The 17,978-nt window shown below is 35.1% G+C and overlaps 1 protein-coding gene across 1 annotated transcript in view; it reads right to left on the bottom strand.

The window, feature by feature from the left end:
* Window positions 1-17,728, bottom strand: part of LRRC63 (leucine rich repeat containing 63) — a 50,884-nt gene extending 33,156 nt beyond the window's left edge. Inside the window, exons 1-4 of the mRNA XM_019658705.1 lie at window positions 17,501-17,728; window positions 9,999-10,667; window positions 9,459-9,527; window positions 2,993-3,153 (exon numbers count right to left, since the gene is read on the bottom strand). Coding sequence (XP_019514250.1) covers window positions 2,993-3,153; window positions 9,459-9,527; window positions 9,999-10,667; window positions 17,501-17,591 — 990 coding nt within the window. The 5' untranslated portion in view covers window positions 17,592-17,728. The remainder of the gene's footprint in view (window positions 1-2,992; window positions 3,154-9,458; window positions 9,528-9,998; window positions 10,668-17,500) is intronic.
* Window positions 17,729-17,978: the final 250 nt, after the last annotated feature.

The following is a 17,978-nucleotide window of genomic DNA, read 5'->3' as shown; positions in this document are numbered from 1 at the left end:
ATAGTCATTGATTCAAGATCTTTCTTCTCCACATACCACTTCCCCACATATACCCATAACTTCCCCCCCAAATCAACGTCTCACACACCAGTATATTTGTTATGATGAACGAACCAGCATCAGTGCATCATTATTAACCCAAGTCCATAATTTATGTTAGAGTTCAGACTTTGTGTTGTATATTCTATGGGTTTTGACAAATGTAAAATGAAATGTATCCATTATTACAGTGTCATACAGAATAAATCACTGTCCTAAAAAATCCCCTGTGCTCCTCTAATTCATTTTTCCTTCTCACTGCCACACTGCTGTCAATCACTGAAATTTTTAGTCTCCAGAGTTTTACCTTTTCCAGAATTTTGTTTGTTTTTTTGTTGGTACTTGTTTACTTTTGGGTGTTTAATAATTTTTTTTGTCATATGCCATATTGATTCCCTTCTCATTCCCTTTCATGTATATTTTTAAGATAGTTTCTCAGTAGTGGTTACAATTTTGAGATTACAATTGACATCCTAAATTTATAACAATCTAGTTGGATTGATACCAAGTTAACTTCAATAACACAAAAAATCTTTGTTCCTATCCGACTCCATCTCCTCCCTCCATACACAGTTTATGTTATTCTGTCACAAATTCACAAATTACATCTTTATACATTGTGTCTACTAACATAGACTTATAATTATTATTTTATGTATCTGTATTTTAAATAATATAGGAATAAAAGAAACTTTTACAAATTGAAAATAGAATAATACTGACTTTTATACTTACCTATATTTACCTTTACCAGATTCCTTTAATTCTTCTTAAGGCTTTGAATTGCTGTCTAATGTCTGAAGGACTCTTTTTAGCATTTCATGTAGGGCAGGTATAACAATAACCAACTCTATCAACTTTACTTTATCTGGGAACATCTTAATTTCTCATTTGTATTTGAAGGATAATTTTGTCGATATAGAATTCTTGCTTGAGAGAATGCTTTTCTTTCATCACTTTTTGACTTTCATGGTTTCTGATGGAAATTTGGTTATTAGTTTGCCATTTATACATGACAAATCATTCCTTTCTTGCTGCTTTCAAGATTCTCTCTGGCTTTTGAAATTTTGATTATAATGTGTCTTAGTTGGACCTCTTTAAGTTTATCCTTCTTGTAGTTTGTTAAGCTTCTAGGATGTATAGATTTGTGTCTTTAATCAAATTTGTGGAGGTTTTGGCCATTATTTCTTCCAACATTCTTTCTGCCCTTTTCTCTCTCTACTCTTCTCCTGGGACTCCCATTATGTATTTGTTGGTACACTTGATGGTGTCTCACAGGTCCCTTAGGCTCTGTTCATTTTTCTTCATTCTTTTTTCTTTCAGTTTATCCTGATTATTTCAATTGACCTATCTTCCAGTTCTTTAATTCTTCTGTCTGCCTATTCAAATCCACTATTTAAACTTTTCTGTGGGTTTTTCATTTTGGTTATTTTATTTTTCAGCTCCACAATTTCTTTTTGGTTCTTTTTTGTAATTTCTATCTCCTTATTGATAATCTCTGTTCACATATAACTGTCCTGGGGTTTTTTTAGCTTTTTTTTCATGATTCCATTTAGCTATTTGAGTATATTTAAGATAGCTGATTTAAAGTCTTTTTTCTAGTAAGTACAATGTCTATGCTTCCTCAGCAATAGTTTTTGTTAATTTGCTCTGTGAATGAGCCACATTTATTATTTCTTTGCATATTCTATGATTTTTGTTGATAACTGGACTCTGAAAATTATAATGTAGTAATTTTTAAAATCAAATTGTTTCCTATTCTCAGGGTTTGTTTTTATTGCTTGGTGCGGGATGTAGCTGTTGCTCTGGTCAGTGAGTTTTATAAATTATTTTTATTTAGTCTGTATCCTTTTTTATGTGTTGTTTTTAAAATCTCTGCTCCTTTAGCTTGTGTTCAGTTAGTGTTTTGACATAGAGTCCCTTGAATGCCAGGAGGGAGGGAGGGAGGGAGGAAGGGAGAGAGAGAGAGAGACAGAGAGAGAGAGACAGAGAGAGACAGAGAGAGACAGACAGACAGACAGAGAGAGAGAGAGAGAGAGAGAGAGAGAGAGAGAGAACAATACTTCTCCAAGTTTGTTCAGATTGACTCTGTGCAAGAGCATCCCTTCAGTGCTTAGCCAGGCCATTTAAAACGCTGCCTTAGCCTTTACTTCCCACTTGCGCTGCACCTACAGATCAGCAGAGGTAAAAACTTAGGGTCTTCTCAGGTCTTTTCTGAGAATGCATCCTGTCCTGGGCAAGCACATAGCTTTCTAAATTCCGCAGTATAGATGGGCATTTTTGAATGTCCTAATTTCCCAAAGAAACTCTCCCTGCAACTTTTCCTATTTTTGCAATTTTTAATGAGTTTGAACTTATTTAAAAATAAACTTAATATAAATAGCATAGATTTTTGAGGACAAAGTATTCTAGGTTCAAAGCCAGGCTCTGCCACTTCTTTGCTGTGTTATCTTGTGCATGTTACTTTTCTTTGGGCCTCAGTGCCCTCATATGTAAAAGGAAGATTATAATACCTACTTTGCTTAATTATAAATTTTAAGAGTAACATTTGCTTTGCACATAGTGGGTGCTTAATAAATGGTAACAATTATTATTGTTATTCATCATACTAGGCTTGTGTTCAGTGAAAATCTAGCCTAGTGCTAGATTTGGCACAAAGGCCAAAGATTGTTGATAACTTAAAAATATGATAACTCTAAATCTCATTTTTCTTAATTTACTAGGTAATGGTAAAAGCACTATAACTGCTTTGGATATGAGAATTTTTTAAACACTGGAATGAAAGCAAACTAGGACAAAGAGGTTTAGAGATGTAATTTGAATGTGCTCTTGAGAAATCTCTATTGCAACAAGAAAGATCTTTTTAATACTAGGAAAACTAACCTAAGTTAGGAAACCTAAACCAAATAATTGATAATACAACAGGAATTGCCATTAAATGCATTTAGCATACCATAAGATTAAGTGCATTTCTTCCATACATTTGACAGTTTATTATGGCCAGGTTGGTCATGGCTGTTATTGTTTCATATCGTGTTGCTGCAACAGTCTTAAAACCATCACCACGTATAACATTTGCCTCTGATTCATCTCTTTTTCTAGTTTTAACGAAACCTAAATAAACAAAGCAATCCATGAAACAAATGTGTCATCACATAGATTGAAATTTAAAATGTACTTATGTCATGATAATAATGAGTCATCATAAATAGGTTACTGGTAGATATGCTCTAGAAGAGGTTCCCATAACCCTCACCCACCCAGTCTCAGTGGGTGTTGTTGTTATTGTAGTTAATATTAGATAGCACAATTGTCTTTCTAAAAGAAAACCATATGCTTATATATTTCTACCTGGATAATTTGGATTCCATCAGTCTCAGTCTTCTTATACTACACGTAAAAATACTTTTTAAAATTTTTACCGTGAATTACACAAACAACTTCTTGCTTCACAAACGTAAAAAAAGGACATCATGTAAGCATCACTCAGATAGACATCACCTCTCAAGGAGCAACCTCGCTTTCCCCCCTAACATTACCTTAATGCATGATTCAAATGCCGAATATATTTCGGCTCTTGGCTCAGTTTAAAGACCCCAAGCAAGAAAGGAAAAAAAAAAAAAACCCCAAACAACTCAGGAGTTAGCCAAACAGAGATCATCTATATTTACTTTATAATGTCCCTTTTGGATTTCACCGTCCATAAAAAATGGCCTGTCTTGGCACAAGGAACACAAAGGAGACCCATAGTCCACAACTTCCAATTCATGGGAATGGTGCCCTGAGACGAGGTGACTGGGTTGTAAGGGGATGCCCATCTCCTGGGGAATACAAAGTGTTTTCCATAGCCAAGGTGACACTGCTCCCCCATCCCCCCATCACCCCCAGACATCCCAGAAGCCCCAGTGCAGGTAAAAATAAAATAAAAACTTGCACTTCAGTGCCACCTACTGGAAAATAAAAAAAAGACCTCTACTTATCAACCTGCTAAATAGTGAAGTGTAAAATTCTTAAAAGGCAGCTTTCACTCCCACAAATGCTCAGTCAGGGAAATAACACATCAAGCACAATTAATTACCAAGATAACAAGGAAATTCATAAATGAGAAAATAAACTTAAAGACATGGAAATATGTGATTTAAATGACAGAGAATTCAAGATTACAGTTCTGAATAAAATCAATGAGATACAAGAAAACTGAGAAAGGCAATTCAACAAACTAAGAAATTAAAATAATGAACAAAAGGAGTATTTTAACAAAGAGTTTGATGCTATAAACAAACAAACAAACAACAAAAAACAAAGAGAAATTCTGGAACTGAAGAGCTCAATAAAAGAAATGAAGAATGAACTAATGAGCTTAGGAAATAGAGAAGACCATATGGAGGAAAAAAAATAATTAGTGACATATAAGACAGAAATCTAGTAATGACTCAGGTAGAAGAAGAGAAAATTGAAAGTAAAAAAAAATATATATATAAGAACTCTACGAGAACTATCTGACTTCATTAGAAAAAGCAATGTAAGAATAATGGACATGCCAGAAGGCAAAGAGCAGGAGAAAGGGAGCCTATTTAAACAAATAATTGATGAAAACTTCCCAAACCTATGGAAAGAGCTGGATCCTCGAATACAAGAACCTAACAGAATACCTAATTACCTCAATGCAAAAAGACTTTCTCCAAGGCACATTATATTAAAACTGCCAAAAATTAACAAACAAGAAAGAATTCTCAAGGCAGCCAGAGAAAAATATATGATAACCTATAAAGGAAACCCCTTTAGATTATCATTGGATTTTTTTTTCATCAGAAACCCTATAAGCTAGAGGATAGTGAAATCAAATATTCAAATTATTGAAGGACAGAAATGACCAGCCAATAAGAATATATCCAGAGAGTTATCCTTTAGATATGAAGAACAAATAAAGACTTTTCCAGACATAAAGAAGCTGAGGAAATTTACAACCACACGAGCTGCATTACAAGAAATACTAAAGGGAGTTCTACCAGAAACAAAAAGACAAAAAGATACAAAATTATGAGCAAGGCAACTAGGAAAAGAAACCTGCAACAAAACAAAAAGGCAACAACCAAATGGGAGAAGATATTTGCAACCAATACCTCCAATCAGGGGCTAATATCCGAAATATGTAAAGAACTTATTCAATTGAAGAACAAAAAAACAAACAGTCCTATTAAAAAATGGACAGAGGACCTGAACAGACACTTCTTCCAAGAAGACATACAAATGGCCAATAGATATATGAAAATATGCTCAATTTCACTATGAGATACCACCTCACACCTGTTAGAATTGTTATTATCAACAAGACGAGTAATAACAAGTGTTGGAGAGGCTGTGGAGGAAAAAGAACCCTCATACACTGCAGGTGGGAATGTCAATTGGTACAGCCACTATGGAAAACAGTATGGGGGGGCGTCCTTAAAAAATTAAGAATAGAGGGCCGGCCAAGTGGCACGTTGGTTAAGAGCTGGCTTGGGACGCCAGCGGGCCCTGGTTCGGATCCCACATATGAGGGCCAGTGACATTGCCCTCTACAGCTAAGATGCTGAACAACAGCTCAACCTGGAGCTGGGCTGCCTGAGTCTCCGGCATCGGCATAGGCTGCAGCCCCTGGTGCAGTGGGTTGCCATGGGCTACTGTCTGTGGCCAGCAGCCACTGTGAGCGGCCGTCCAGAAGCTGGCGACTGATCTGCCTCGCCCGGGAAGAGTGCAATGATGATGCCAACTTGGCCAGTGAAGCAACGTCCTCCACAACTAGACTGAAGAACAAAATGACAGCAACTTGTCTGTTCCCCTTTCCCCAATTCCCCAGCGCTGTTCCCATCCCCCAATTCCCCAATAAAAATCTGAAAAAAAAATTTAAGAATAGAGCTACTATATGACCCAGCAATCCCTCTTCTGGGTATCTACCTGAAAAATTTGAAAACATTTGTCCTTAAAAGTATATGTACCCCTATGATCACTGCAGCATTATTCCCGGTGGCCAAGACATGGAAACAACCCAAGATTCCTTCAATGGATGATTGGATAAAGAAGATGTGGTATATATATATATATATATATATATATATATATATATATATATATATATATATATATATATATACAATGGAAGACTCCTCAGCCATAAGAAATGATGAAATGTTGCCATTTGCAACAACATGGATGGATCTTGGGATGCTAAGCAAAATAAGTCAGACAGAAACGGATAAGAATCATATGATTCCACTCATATGTGGGATATAAAACAGAAAGCAACAAATGAACAAATGAAACAAACAAAAGAAATACCTCATTGACACAGACAACAGTATGGTGGTTACTAGAGTGAAAAGAAGGTGGGAGGTTGAAGAGGGTAAATGTCAAAAATTATATGGTGATAGAATGAGACTAAACTTTGGGTAATGAATACACAGTATAACATATAGATTATGTATTATAGTATTGTGCACTTGAAACTAATATAATCTTATTAACCAATGTCATTACAATAAATTTAATTAAAAAAAAGAAAGAAAAGACACCTAAAACAGAAAACAAAAATGGACAGTTCCAAGTATACACCCAAGTGTGGCAGGAAAGTATTTTGAAATCTGATGAAATACTTTTTACATTCCAGCCATTCTTGCTGCATTACTTGCAGCAACATACTTTACAGTCTCAGTAATTTTTATGCCATTGCTTTAATGAGGTAATAATGCATCCTAGAACAAAGAAAACAATGTTCAGTTTTTAATTTCTAAAGTAGACATTGTGTGCCCATTTCAGTCAATAGATGTGAAAGTTAACCACAGAATAAAGAATGATATATGACATGACATAGATTCCTTGCCTTCGGAGAGGAAATGAGACAAGAAGGAAAGACGAGTTAAGACATAAACCTGTAGCCTGCTCCCAGATCACTCACCCTCACGGACTAAGGCCAGCATTTGGTTTTAAGTGGAAAGGAGGGAGATGGAGGTGGAGAGGTGGTTAGAAATTCCTTGATAGATCTCTGAAGAATCGAAGAACCCTTAAACTCACCTGAAACTTTTCAAAGAGGAAACAACCAGGGTAGAATAAATTTAAGAAATCAGAAATGGCAGCATGACTCATTTAGGCTTATGACATGGAAAAGACCCAGCACTTAATTTATATCATAGATGGTGATACAGAACTAGTAGAAGAAATAGTGAGCTCAAAAATTCCTACGATTGCTGTAGTTAATAATTATTGTATATTTGAAAGTTGCTAAGAGAGTAAATCTTAAAAGTTCTCATCAAAAGAAAAAAATTATAACTGTGTGCAGTGATGGATGTTAACTAAACTGATTGTGGTAACCATTTCATAATATATACATATATCAGATAACCATGTTGTACACCTTAAATTTATACACCTTAAACAGTGTTATATGTCAATTATATCTCAATAAAACTGGGGGGGGATGAAATTTCTATGGTTGGAGTGTTCTGTGTATATCTCAAATTAAACACATCTATTGAATTATTAAATAGTTATGTTATTTTCTTCTGTTCCAGAATTTTATTTGGCTCTTTTTTTTAAATAGTGTTTTATTTTCAAATTACCATTGACATACAATATTATATTCATTTCAGGTATACAGCATAGTGATTAGACATTTATATAATTTATGAAGTGATTACCCTGATAAATCTAGTACCCATCTGACACCATACATTACAATACTATTGACTATATTCCTTATGCTATAATTTACATCCCCATGACTATTTTGTAATTACCAATTTATACTTCTTAATCTCTCTTCCTTTTTCACCCATCCCTGACCTCTGCTCCCATCTGGCAACCATCAAAATGATCTCTGTATCTATAAAGTTTGTTAATTTATTTTGTTGTTTAGATTCCACATATAAGTGAAATCATATGGCATTTTTTACTCTTATTTTTAAAACAAAAATTTCAGTTCTCTGGCAAAATTCTCCAACTTTTTTTTTTATTGAATATAGTAATCATTAGTCATTTTAAATCCTTGGTTGAAAACGCCATCCAATATATGAATCTATGGATCTGTTTCTATTGTTTGTTTTTTCTACTGATTTTCAGACATTTTATCCTGCTTTTAAGATGCCTTGTAGTTTTTTAAATTTAATGCTAACATTGTGGATGAAAATTGAAAGGGATTGGGTAATGCTGTCTCTCTCTAACAAGTGCTAGGTTTTCTTTAATTAGGCAGAAAGCATTACTTTGATTTATCAAAGACTGGTTTTGAGCTTTGTTGGGATAATCTATTTTACTTTTGTCCTTTCTCTAGGACAGCATTCTTATTCCTAAGTCATAGGTTCTCTGGGTGTTCAACTGAAAGCCCAGGGTATTTACTAAGACCCCTTCACTTTGGCAGAGCTTGAACTTCAATAGCTGTCTCCTGGGCAACTGTGAAAATCCTTAGCATCTCAGCTGATGTTTTCTGCTGTATTTCTTAGATATTGTCCTGCTTAGGACATGCACAGCTTAGGAATCACCCAACACCCTTAAGGGAGGCTATATGCAGATATTTGGATTCACTTCTCTCCTCTCTGAGATTTTGCCCTTGGAGTCCCAGCTATACTGTCAGTCTGAAAGTCTGACTGTGAACGCCTCAATCCAGTAATGCTATCACTTTCTAGTTGTACTCTATTCTTCAAAACCACAAATGCCCCCTGGCAAAACTCAAGGTAAATGCAGAGCCGACTCACGAGCTTTTCTATTTCAAAGATCATAACCACTAAAGTCATGTCTGTAATGGTTACTCTCCAATACCTTCAAAATATGTTTTATATAGTTTGGGCAGTATTAATATATGATTTTAGTGAAAGGGCTCATCCAATATAAGCTACTCAACCTTGGACAGAACCAGAAGTCATTGGGTTATTTTGAAATACATCTACTAATTCTAATACCTTGAATTCCTATGGGTATGTTTCTACTGCTTACTGTTCCTGCTAGTTTTCATTTATTTTGTCTTTCTCTTTGTGTGACTGGGAATTGTGAATTGTTTACTACACACTGTATTTTTTAAGTTGTTTACAGAAGTAATGTAAGGTCTAGAAATATAATTTTTTTAAATGATTCTTTATTTCTGCTAGGTAACCAAGATCAAACACTTAGAACAGTGCCTAGCACAGGGGAAGTAGTTAACTTTCGTTATTGCATTTCTATCTGTCCCCTCAGGTTAAGAATACTCCAGTTTATATGTTCCCAATATTAGTACAAACTTTGGTTTATAGTCATAATTTAAAAATAGTTGCTGAGTAAACGGCTTAAGGAACTGAAAATGAGGTGAGATGTGTGAATCACACACACATACACAAACACACAGAATCATGAATACTTTTACAGAGAGATAATCTTATATATAGTTTTTAAAAGAATGATATAAGCTGAGCATTTACCTTCACGTATGGTTGGCATGCTTTGCCTTGGAACACTTTCTAGATTTTCATTTCCTATTATAGAATTTTCTAGAAAAAAAGAGAAAAAGGGACAACCTTTGGATACTTGTGAAAACTCATGTTGAGGCTGTTATGATTTCATTATAATTATTCATCTTTTAATGAATTGGAATTATCCACGGAAATCTTCCCATAAAGGCATCCATCAGCATCGGCATTCTGCTTCTAGAGCTCATCTATTGTTGATTACCTTCATGCTCATTACTCCTTTATATTAGGTTTTCTGACTCTTTGAACTCTCTTATATTGGTTCCCACCACCAACATCTGGGTAAAATACCTACTTTGGCCTTGGCAGACCTGTAAGGCCATGACTTCCGTTACTGCATTCTGGCCCATGTATTAAATGTATAGGCAAAGAGTGACCCCACGGTCCCACTCTGCAAACCCAAGGCAGGTGGGTACCATTTGCTTGCATGCCTTCTCTCCCCTTTGCTCTACTTGACCCCATTATTCCAAACTAGGATCAGAATGTATTTACCTATCTCAGACTGTCTTCGAGGTTTTCTTGGTAAAACTGGTGCTGGCATAAAAATAATACTAGGAAAATGATTAATATTTTGTTGTAAATGGTGAGAGGGCTGTGTTTTGGCTTGAACAGGCATAATCCTTGGAAGAGGTCTTGACCTTGTTGAACTTAAATCTGTCAGAGGGCGCTTAAAAGTATAGGTCTCACTCTTTGGTAAAAGCAGATACTCAGAACGCAGAACTTCCTTGAGGTTGGGAGTGATAACTGAGGAAGGGGCATGTGAAGGTTTGGAGAATGCTGAGGACAGAACCAGAATGTCTTTTAGCATGTTCTCAACAGAAATATTTTTTAGTTTTGATGGCTTTTTTGATTTTCTTAAACTTTCCACTTGGTTTGTTTCTTTTCCAAAAACTCGACCGGAAGCTGAAAAGCAACTTGGAAAAAATATGCAACCAGTAGCAGTCTTTGGAATTTTCCAATATACATTCTTCAATGGTTTTGGGGATGTTGAAACAGTAGACACTCTTTCTTGTACATCATGATCAAGAGAGAGATTTTGGATAGTGATAAAGGTTTGTGATTCATTTCTTGAAACAACATCAGGAAAACTAGTTTCATCTCTTTGAATTAAAGTGGTTTCTTCTTGAGCAAATTTTACATGTAGAGTTTTACCAGTGTTGGCTAGACCAGAAAAAAAAAAGCACAATTAGATTATATTTATCAAGGTGTCAGGGAAAAAACTGTAATGTATTGGTATTCATAGTTTTTTAAATATATTTTTTATTCACTCTCCCCTCTCACCTTCTAAAAATGTTTCTGTATATACTCACTCAGATATCAGGACTCTTGTTTAGCTGACTGGGATAAAGTTTGAATGAGCAATTGGAGAAGTGAAGAGGCTAAATTGTATTAGATTAGAAAGGATAGAGAGCTTACTCTTAAAAAAACAGAATTGATGGGGAGAAGAGATTATAAAAGAAGATTTTTGAACAATTGCCACTAAACCTCTGGCAATATGGATAGGTAAAAATAACTTTGATGAATATTTGCTGTTTATCATCACCTCTTCCTTATTTGATAACTTCTCTGAGTAAAGATTACAATTCTTTTCAATGCCAGATGTCACACTAATGTATCTTTTGAATATGATAACATTCTTCAGGGCAGCACAAGTTCATTTAGGTTATAACAACAGTAAGTATTCTTTTCTCTCTTATGTCCAGAAAATGCACTGTGCCTACATTCTTAGATATCTCACTACATCATATATGCTTTCTCTTTCTTATGAGACAGAATGTTAAATGACATTTGTTTTCTATTGTCTCAGTTGAGTATGATAAATAATGAGGACTTCTATATTCTAATGAGGAGATAAGAGATTCATTAGGGCAAGACTTGCAAAGAGATGGCCAAAACAAGTCCCGCTCTCTCCCACCTGTTGTCTACAAACAAGAGATGGCTAGAGGTTGATCGGGGTCAGAGAGAGGATTTGTTCTGAATAGCACTATTAGAATGCTATCTGTTTCCCTGATCTTTCCCTCCCCATGGTGGGTGGAGGAGGATAATTTCCCACCATCTCAATCCAAGTGAGATGGATTCACAGAAAACCATTTATAGAGAACAGGAGTGTATGCCACAAGAAGAAAATAACATCTCACAACTCCCCTACCCAGTTCCCCCTACAGAGCAGCAAAAAAGGGCCAGCTCACCCAGTGCTGTGTCCCAACAAGAGAATCCTTGAAACTACTTGACCTGTATTTCCAGCCCTTTCAGGCAGGTACAGAGACTGAAGCCTGCTTCTTACCTTAACTCTTAACTCCTTAACACTTTGCCACTCCTAGCCCCACCAATCAAGGGAGTCAAAAACTATAATGAGTTAGAAAAGAGAAATAAAAGAACAAAGTGGAAGAACTTACCATACCTCTGTTTCCCTTGGTTTGTCTAAAAATTAGCAGACCTAGTCTGAGCTGAGAAAAGAAACAAGGTTTGATTCCATCCTAGATGAAGGTATCAATTTAGATTGGGCTAATTTCTTATTATCTGAAAATGAGAAAAGGCTAATTGATGAAAGTGACTAGAAAAGCTTTGGGAGAGGGATGTGTGACTTGTGAATTTCAAGGGCAGTAGTAGGAGAAGAATAATGTTTGCTTCCTGCTTATATGGAACTAAGCAAAGTGAGCTCATTCAATAAAACGATTGCACCACTACCTTCAACTTTCTCTCTTGCATATTGAAACAAAACATGATACTGGGCAAAAATAGACTTCAGAGCTCCTTTCAATCACCACCATCCTACCACTTTTATCCTTCCTTTCAGTGGCAAACTGAAGTGGTTTACACTCATTAGTTTGACTTCCTCTCCTCTAATCTCTGTTGTTTGTTGTTTCCCTTTATTTATTCTTTAACTTTTATTAAATTAGTAGACTTTATTTTAGGACAGTTTTAGATAAATATAAAAGATGAGCAAGACAGAACAGTTACCATGTATCCCCCTCTATTGCACACAGTTTCATCAGTTCTAACATCTGGCATTAGTGTGGTACATTTATTATAATTAATGAATCAATGTTGATACATGATTAATTAAAGTCTATAATTTACATAATGTCTTTGTGTTGTATGGTTCTATAGGTTTTTGACAAATGCATAATGTCATGCATCCACCATTACAGTGTAATAAAAAATAATTTCACCACTCTCAAAATCCTCTGTGCTTTAACTATTCATCTCTTCCCATCTCCCTGAACCTCTGGCAACCACTGATTTATTTATTTATTTATTTTACTGTCTCCATAATTTTGCTTTTCCAGAATTCCATACAATTGGAATCCTACAGTATTGTAACCTTTTCATCTGGATTCTTTCACTTAGCAATATGCAGTTAAAGGTCCTCTATGTCTTTATATGGCATAATAGCTCATTTCTTCTTATCACTAAATAAAATTACATTGTGTGGATGTACCACAATTTGTTTATCCATTCACCTATTGAATTGCTTCCAGTTTGGAGCAATTATATATAAAGTTGATATAAATACACATGTGTAGGTTTTTGTGGGGACATAAGTTTTCATTTGAATTGAGTAAATAAATACCTATGAGTTCACTTGCTAGATTGTATGGTAAGAGTATGTTTAGCTTTGTATTTACAAAACTACCAAACTGTTTTCAAAAATGGTTGTACCACTTTGCATTCCTGCCAGCAATGAATGAGAGTTCCTCTTGCTCCTCTCCAGCATTTGGTATTGCCAGTGTTTTGGATTTTAGCTCTTCTAATAGGTCTGCAGTGGTATCTTATTGTTGTTTTAATTTGCAATTTCCTAATGACATACAAGTAAGATGTTGAGCATTTTTTTATATGCTTATTTGGTCTCTGGATATCCTCTTTGGTGAGGTGTTTTTTCAGATCTTTAGCCCACTTTTTAATTGGGTTGTTTTCTTATTGTTGAGTTTAAGAGTTCTTTCTTTATTTTGGATGCAAGTCCTTGAGATATTTCTTTTGCAAATATTTCCTCCCAGCGCATGGCTTGTCTTCTTATTGTTGTAACAATGTCTTTCATAGGGAAGTTTTTAATTTTAATAAGTGCAACTTATCAGATTTTCTTTCATGGATTGTTCTTTTGGTGTCATATCTAGTCATTGCCAAACACAAGGTCATCTACATTTTCTCCTATGTTATATTCAAAAAAAGTCCAGTTAGAATCAGAAGAAACAGAAAAATAAGGGAAGATTTTAAAGAAGAAGCGAAACAACTGGAATGAATAGAAACTTTATAAATGTGGCAGATAGTAAGCCAAAAATACCAAAAATGTATTAAAATGTGAATGGTCTAAGTATACCAATTAAAAGGCAAAAACTGTCAGAGTAGATAAAAAACAAGACCTAACCATATCTTATCTACAAGAAACTTGCTTTAAATATAAAAAGACAAATTAAAAGTAAAGGGATAGAGAAAGATTTACCATACTAACATTTATCAAAAGAAGACTGGAGTAGATATGTTAATGTCAAACAGAGCAGACTTGAGAACAAGAAAAATTATTAAGATAACATTCACAGGTTCCAGAGATTAAGATGTCGATATCTTCTGAGGGGTCATTTTTCAGTCTACCACACCACCCATTCCTCATTCCTCATATTTAACACATATAAATCAATCACCTCCAGGCCTTATTCAAATTATGTATGTCAACTCCAAAACCTCTGATACCCATCTCTTCCCATTCCCCTCTCCCCTTTTCCACCATGAGAATCATTGAAGTGACCTGTTGTTCTGATGGATTTATGTTCCAGCCTCATTTGGTTTAGGGTGGAGATAAAGATTGAAAATCAGTGGCCTAATTAAGTTCTGCTGTTTCAGAATAGAAAGATGAGACCCACTGGCTTAATGACTTGCTAAAGCCATATATCACATTAGTGTTGGAGCCCAGGCCAGAATTCATGTTCCTGGACTCCCATTCTAGGGCACTATGCACTGTTCCAGGTGGTGGCAACTCAGGAAATAATTGTGGGTAGAGTGCAAAGTATTACAAGTATTATAACATTAGAGTGGTTTTGTAGTTTATAAAGTGCTTTCACACAGGCTATTGCATTTTGACCTTCTCTCATAGTTAAGTGATCAACCCCCTCACCCCCAGATTTTCCCTTCTGATTTTAACTGCCATCATCTTAATCTACATTGACTTAATTTTCCCCTTGATTTCCTGACATAGCCTTATCATGTTTTCACCAAATTGTCTGAATCTTATTAATGATAATTCAGATTTCTTAGTTTGGTATATAAACATCTATGCGACCTGGATCCACTTCACCTAACCTTACTGTGTGATGCCGCATTACTTCCCAACGAGAACTCTTATGTACTCAGATTATTAGTGACAATCACAAAGACCACACTGCTCATTTGTAACTTCATTTCTTATGTTGATCACACTGTGTGGAATACCTTCTATTGCTAACCAATTTAAATTCCTTTCTTCTCTCGAAGTCTACCTTAAACCTCATGCAATCCATCTTTCTAGATTAATACAATCCACACTTACAGTTCTTATTGATTCATCAAACATTTAACCCCAACCATGTGCCAGCTGTACACACAGTGCTGATGGCACAGCACTAACCTTGCTATGACCAAAGATCTCGCAATTTACTATAGAAACTAGGCAGGTAAACAGTTATACTAGAAAATGATTAAGTGCTCAACGGGGGTAAGTATGGGACACTCTGGGAGCATAAAGGAAGGCACTCTGACTGGGTGAAGAGGCAAGAATATTTAGAGATACCTTCCCAGTGAAGATGATATCTGTCTTCTCAATTCCATGATTCCTTATTTTTTGACACTTTTCCCCAGGATTTCTTTTTTTTCCTAGTATATTAAATTTCTACTTTTTCAACAGGCTTTCCTTTGTCATCATAAACTACACAGGTCTCCTCTACAATTAAATAGATGTCATTCCACTTTTACTAATTCCTCATGTCTTAGTTCAAGCCCCATTCTTGCCCCAGTGCTTTCTCACATTTATGAACTACTACTGTTTACTATTAATTGGATGTAAATTCTATGCTGGTTTGTACTGCTATTTAAGGTTTTAATTTTATGTGTATCTCATCTTTAAAGCTTAATTGAAAGTCTTGAAAGATCCTGACAGTCAGGAACCAGATCATTTGTATCATTAATTCTCTAAGGCATTTAGCATTGTATGCAAATTGTAGACATTTATTTCAGGCTTTTATTTCAGTGTTTGAATATTCATTGTTATTGATTTTACTTCAGTCATTTTAAGTATTCATTAATTCATTCAACAAATATTTTGAACACCTACTATGTGCAAAGCACTCTGCCAAGAGCCTTTGGAGACACAGGATTGGTAATAATCAAGGTCATAGAATCTCCAAGGCACCTAAAGCAGAGGAGCTCCCCACAAAAAAGACCTATCCAGTCCAAAATGTCAATAGTGAGAAACTCTGTACTAGAACATAAATTTCAAACAAAAGATGAATGGAAAAACTACAACCAAAAAAAAAACACAAACTGGTAGTGAGCTGTAAATCTACATAACTGTGGGTATTATTATTACAGAACTTTGTGTAAATGTAGAAATATAGAACATTACAGAAATATAGAAAAGACAATGTAGAAATGATGTAACAAAAGTTGGTAAGGAAAGTGGGAGAGGAAATTGGAAGTAGTAAAGGTGTGTTGATTTAAACATCTTTAACAGCCATAAATCAAGAGGCAATAATTTATCATTGTAGATCAAGTAATAGACTAGGCACATTTTAACAGTATAAATGTTGACACTAAAATAATCCAATCAGCTAAACTCAGGTAGTAGAGACTAAAAATGGGAAAGAAGAGGAAATATGCTAACTTTATTATTGTTTATAAGTAAGGAGTCAATAGATACACACACATACCATATACAGAAATAGAGGATTACAGGATTATACAAAGTTATAGTTATAAAAGTGGTTCATCTTTACCTCATAGTACTTGCACTTATCACAGGGCAATTTTACATTTACTATGTAATTATTTGATCCCACCAGAGGGTAACTAGTGAAGAAGATTGGCAGAGTCATTCTGCTCACTATTATATCTCCAGTCCCTAGCACTGTGCTCATAAATAGTCAATTCTTGTTACTTGCAGCAGTTCTCTAAAGTTTGAATGAACACCGAATTATCCAGCACTGAGCCATGGCTTCTAGGGAAACTACAGGGTCAGGTTCCGGCAAGACTCTGGTCTCAACATTATGGACAACCAATCAATACATCATCTTGCTTTATATGTGTTTCTATGTAAAGACACCTTATTTAATATGTATTGTTGATACATTAACACTGAACTCATGCCTGAAGGACGCTTATCTAACACACATATTTTTCTCTGTAAGACACGTCAGAGCCTTCTTGTGCTTAGGAAAAGTAGACAGCACTTCAGCCTTGTGCTTGTGGGACATTTTAGGCAGCGAAATCACCAACATAAAGCACAAATATTAAAAAAACATGGCACTAAATAGACCAGGAAATGACAGTTGTTTACAGTATGAGAGCTGAAGCAAGAAGGTAGAATGTACCCTGCTCAACCTCAGCTGGGAATATATGTATTTTCACTGCCATGAGCATATCCAGAATGACTTGAGAGTTACTATAGTATATATACCCCTCCTGCACACAGTTTCACCTATCATAAAAGGAGTGAGAAAGCGATTTATATACTGCTCTGAACTGTTCTTTATGATATATTGTTGAGTTAAAAAGAGAGAATACAAAACAATGTACTGATTTGGGGGCTACAAATAAATTTTAGCCATTAGGTAAATTCGTCCTTACAGAATCCATAAATAATGAGAATCAACTGTACCTGTAGAATTGAATTGGATGCGATCATCTTACAACAAACATTTGTCAGTTACTAGTTATTAGTGTCTTTAACTATTGTGATCATGGGCTGTGCAGGTTGAGAACTTTCTATGAAAAATAAAGTTAATAACATATCTGATTAATATACATACCTGTATGAACTTTCTTCTTATGCAAAGGCAGCTTAGCGAGTTTGGGAGGTAAAGGTCTTCGAAGAAGAAGAAGTTTTGGGTGGTTTTGCATTTTAATTAATAACAAGCACTATTTCTCACAGCTATTAGTCAAGAGTTGAAAAGCTTTTGAATGTTTGAATTGTTGCTGAAAAAGAATTCATTTGAATCTAGATTACATCTTAATGAAAGTCTTTCTGTGCTAATACTCTACTGAGTCCAAACAGAATTCCTATAAAAGAAAAATAGGGTAAGAAAATAATTCTTTAAAACTTCTAGAAATAATCTAGGTAAAATTTAGGGTTAAAATTAATACAGAATTTTAAAATGTGTATGCTATTATCAACCAGGATCATTCTAAAATTTCCCATGTTAGTATATAGTTCAATCTGCCAGTGCTCTTTCAGCTAGTAAATACCAATTTTACAGAACAGCAGAAATGACACTTATTTCTCTACCT

This window comes from Hipposideros armiger, unplaced genomic scaffold (assembly GCF_001890085.2).
Source record: "Hipposideros armiger isolate ML-2016 unplaced genomic scaffold, ASM189008v1 scaffold_287, whole genome shotgun sequence".
Taxonomy (NCBI): domain Eukaryota; kingdom Metazoa; phylum Chordata; class Mammalia; order Chiroptera; family Hipposideridae; genus Hipposideros; species Hipposideros armiger.
Note: the sequence above shows the minus strand (reverse complement) of the source record. Positions and strands in the feature narration are given on the sequence as shown.